Consider the following 4,829-nt stretch of genomic DNA (forward strand, 5'->3'; position numbering starts at 1 on the left):
CATGCAATGGATAATTTATTCGCCCTTACACAGAAGGACGTCCTGCCATATGCAGCACCATGGATGAGCCTTGGGGACATAGAAGGACAAATGCTACATGGTTCCACTTACATGAGGTACCTAAAATAGTCAGAATCATGGATGAAAAGAGTAGAATGGTGGTTGCCAGAGGCTGGGTTGGGGAGAGGAGGAGAAAACAAGGAGTCGCTAATCATAGTTTTTCAAACAGCAATGTAGTTAGAGCGTTAATTCATTTTCCAAATCATAGCTTAAAAACCCAATATTTATAGTCTCCCTGATAGGAGGAAGTTGAGAGGCAATGTGGTGGGGAGGGTTGGGGGTAGGAAAGGAATAAATGAAACAAGATGGGATCGGGAGGGAGACAAACCATAAGAGACTCTTAATCTCACAAAACGAACTGAGGGTTGCTGGGGGGAGGGGGGTAGGGAGAGGGTGGCTGGGTTATGGACATTGGGGAGGGTATGTGTGATGGTGAGTGCTGTGAAGTGTGTAAGCCTGACGATTCACAGACCTGTACCCCTGGGGCAAATAATACATTGTATATTAATAAAAAAATCCCCAATATTTACATTTCATCATCCAAACAAAATTTCATGTATTTGTGAGGATACTACAAATATTAGAAGGCAAAGCATGCTCTCCCCACCCCAAACACACGCACTTCTTTCTGAAACCTTCTCTAGCCATGAACCAGGAAAGGAAAACATTGTCACTTAGAGCTCCTGAGCCACCAGGTTCCAGAAACCCTGTGTTTCCTGCTTGTGTCAGATCAGAAATGCACTGGGTCACACGTGTGCACATTCTTAACTTGGCTCACCCAAGATAAAAATCTTTGCTGACTTAAGTGAGCCAACTCCTCTCCTTTGCAAATTGGGTTTAAAAATTCAATTAGGGGTCAGTGTGATTTAGGAGTTCCCACTCCAAACCGGACAGTTGGAACACGAATGACATTTGCAGAGCACGGAAGGTTTTGAACACGATCATACCCATGACTTCCTAGACTTCATAATGATATAGGATTTGTGGCTGCAAGCCTGTGAGAATAAAGACCCAGTTGAGATGCTGCCTGTGGGGTGTGTGCTATGATCGAAATGGTAGGAGTTAGACGTTACATCGCCATGAGCTCATAAGCCCATAGCCCAGACCCTGGATTCTCCGATCAACAACTGTTCATGTTGAATTGGTAGCCTCCCAAACATACCACAGGCTCCAATGATCTAAGCTCAAAACCAGAATTCTCTCTGTGACTAATACGGTATTTTCAGGCTTGACCTAATAGCAACTCTTAAAATGATATTCTGCCCCATTTGCATTACAGTTCCAGCTTTACTTTTATTTTTACTTTATTATTATTGTTAGTTTTACATATACGAACTCTATGGCTGGACCCAAAAATGAGGAGCTGGAAGGTAGTTTGGAAAACACTTTCTCCCAACCCTTCTAGAGTCTTCCTTGTGTAGGTCGACCCGATCTGGCCAGTTAGATCCCAAGATTCACAGGCTGGGGTATGACTTCTAAGGCAAGGGACTCTGTCATGTCTCCCGGCCCCTTCTCTGTCCTGGAGACACACCCCAGGACTCCCACCGGTTGCTCCCCCTCTCCTGAGCACACAGAGGAGTTCTGGCTGCACCGTTTTCTACTCCCCAAAGCTACTCTCCTGGACCTCCATGAGCTGGTTCTGGGCAAGGGCAATCTTTAGGGCAAGAGTGATGTGATGACGTCCGGGGGTTGAGGGGGGAGCACATGAGGCCAGGGCAGCAGGGACAGGTAACAAGAAGATAAACACAATCAGATCCAAAGACTTGAGGCCTCTACAGCTTCTGACATATCCTTCCTGGCCTTTTCTCCTAGTCGATTCTGAAAACATTGCTGTGGGGGTGGGGCAGTGGGTGGTGGGGTCAGAGGGGGGGTTAGGGGGAGGGGCTTACACAGTCTCCCAAGCTCTTGCTCCTGCCTTCCTGACGCAGGGTCATTCACCCTCATGCCTTCTCCCTATCACTGCCTGCAAAACTTCTCCTTCTCCGCACAGACCGAACGAGGGTTTTTATTTTTCATCTCATTATAGACGACACAGACTATATAAACAAACATGTTCATGCATTTTTACACAGGGGGAATGCGGCTTACAACACACATGAACAGTGGGGCGTGATATTTAAGAGATTTCCAGTGCAGGCTGCATGGTTGTCATGGATAAATGGCAAATTAGCAAAAATGTGTCATGTACTTACACAGGAGAGGTGATTGGACCCAAACGAAGCTCTCAGAGGGTTCTTGGGGTTCCCAAGCTCTCCCTGAGCCGGTGGGGCCTTCCAGGTTAATATCGGTTGGAGGCAGGGCTGGGGGTAGCACAACTATCTGGCTGGACTGACGAAGACCTTCCTTTCCTCCTCACCCAGGCTCAGCCGTGTCCACACCTCCCACCTCCTGGCACTCGGCCCTGACCCCCCGCCCCCTCACACCATCCACCTGTGCCCACTTGCCCCCCTCCCCGCCTCCAGCTGAGCCCCTGTCCAAAGGGATAGCATTGCAGAACCACTGAAGCGAAGGTGAAGGTTGGGAGAAGCACATAAGTATTTTCCAGATGTGGTATTTTCCAGATGTGGTATTTTCCAGGAACTGGGAGGAGCTCATTGGAGAAGTCCTGGTCTCTACCCACAGTTGTTCTGGACTATCCCCTGAGTATGCGTTGGCTACCCAGGGAGGGACAAAGTCTGTCTTGGTGCCCATGACCCTGAGGTTCCCGGGCACTCACCTCAGAGGCTCACAGGCCTCCCTTCTTAACAGACCCTTGAGGCTTTATTATCATAAACCGATTGCTATCCCCCATCAAAAGCAAGAAGCAACCTGCTCCTCCTCTACAAGCCAACTGAGACCTCCTGCTCCCCCGTGGAAGGCGTGTATGTGGAACTCACTCGATCCGCGGGCTCGCCATAGAAGACTGGGCACTGTTTGCAGAGGTGTTTGGCAACGTGCTTTCGGAAGAACACGGAGAGGTACCTTCTGAACTTCTCTCCCACGAAGGCGTAGATGATGGGGTTGACACAACAGTGCGTCATCCCAAGGGTCTCCGTCACCTGCATGATTTGGTCCAGCTGACTGGTGCTCTGACAGTTGCTCACATTAAAGGACTCCTGGAAGGTGCTCAGGAGAAGCACAATGTTGTTGGGAGCCCAGAAAAGAAAGTAAACAATCATGATCACGAAAATGAGCTTCACCGCCTTGTGCCTCTTCTTTTCGTTTCGGCACCGAAGCAGGGTCTTGAGGATGGCCGAGTAGCAGACGACCATGACGAGCAGGGGCAGGATCAGGCCCAAGATGGTCCTCATTATTGTATGGAAATTCTTCCAGGCTTTTGGAAATTGAGAGCTGCACAAGGTAATATCATCTTCCTCTTCCAGTCCCGCGAAGACGATCCCGGGGAGAGCGGCGAACACGGCCACCGCCCAGGTGACTCCACTTGTCAACACCCCAAAGGTGACCGTCCTGGCCTTTAATGCAAACACAGCGTGGACGATCGCCAGGTACCTGTCGATGGTCAAGAGGATGATGAAGAAGTTTCCTCCAAAATACCCAACGTGATACAGCCCGGTGAATGACTTACACATCACCTCCCCCAAGAGCCACCCGTGCACAGCGTAGTGGGCCCAGAATGGGAGGGTGAGAAGGAAGAGCAGGTCGGAGATGGCCAGATTGAGCAGGTAGATGTCAGTCATGCTCTTCAGCCTTTTGCAATTGATGAGGATGAGGACGACCAGCATGTTGCCCACGAAACCAAAGACGAACACCAGCGAGTAGAGCGGAGGCAGAAGCCCAGCTACGTTCTGTCTCACGCTGACCTTCTGACAGGGCATGCTATAATCATAGTCATAATTGGTGGTGGGTTCTCCATTGCCGGCCTGGATATGGGATGTAAACAGAGAATGCGACGTGGACTGCACGTTGTAGCCGGCCTGGGCAAACGTGCCATTGTCACCCATCTTTCTCCGTGCTGTAATCAGAGAACAAAATGATAGCATGCCACGTAACCCTGCTGTCCCCACGCTTAAAAAGATCCTCGCTCTGGGTCAGTGATGGCCTGGTCTTTGTCTCTGCTTTGCGACTGTGTCCTGGAAAGCTTCTATGCTGGCTGATCACTTCCCTTTATTACTGGGAGCAGACACTAGCTGTCTCCCCACCAGCCGTTTCTCAACATCTAGGGCCTTCCCAGAGGACTGGACTCTCATGGGAGAGTTCCCTGTGCCGCTCTACCTCCTCTGCAGGGAGGTGGGGGTGGGTGGGTGGGGAGCACGCGGGCGGGTGACCCATTCCCGGAAGACAACAAGGAAGAGCATTCTGCGAGCAAGCCTCTGAGAATACTTTTCTCCAACAGGAGAGTTGCAGCAGAAACCCGGGCCTGCCCCTTCCACTTCTGGAGCCTGTCTCGTGAAGGCTTGGTGTTTGGGACCCTGAATGGAAGACTCAGAATGGAGCAAAACCAGGCCGAGTCCCAATGCCACAAAATCATAAGCCCAACCTTGAACTGCTTATGAACTGCTCAACTCATTCTCTGATTTCTTGTGATTTGAAAAGTAATAAGCCCTCGTTTTTAAGTTACTGTGAGTTCCATGTTCTGTTACTTGCAGCCAAACGCCTTCTAACTAGCTCTCAACTCTCTGCCTCCACCTCCCTGCCAAAGCTTCCCGGGTGAGGTTGCCATGACAACCCAACTACCAAATGCCCCAGCTCTGCTTCAGCTTCATCCTCGATAAGCATTGGATCCTTCTGCTAAGTTCTTCCGTTTAAAACTCATTTGCCTTCTGGGAGGT

At 50.1% G+C, this 4,829-nt stretch overlaps 1 protein-coding gene across 1 annotated transcript; it reads right to left on the reverse strand.

Annotated features, from left to right (window-relative positions):
* Positions 1–2,879: 2,879 nt before the first annotated feature.
* Positions 2,880–4,001, reverse strand: LOC308358616 (C-C chemokine receptor type 2-like; the record flags this gene model as incomplete). Its single annotated transcript, XM_080828892.1, has 1 exon — positions 2,880–4,001. The coding sequence occupies one exon, from the start codon at positions 3,999–4,001 to the stop codon at positions 2,880–2,882; it is 1,122 nt and encodes a 373-aa protein (XP_080685018.1).
* Positions 4,002–4,829: the final 828 nt, after the last annotated feature.

The sequence above is a fragment of the Martes martes genome, assembly GCF_963455335.1.
Source record: "Martes martes genome assembly, chromosome: 1".
Lineage (NCBI taxonomy): Eukaryota > Metazoa > Chordata > Mammalia > Carnivora > Mustelidae > Martes > Martes martes.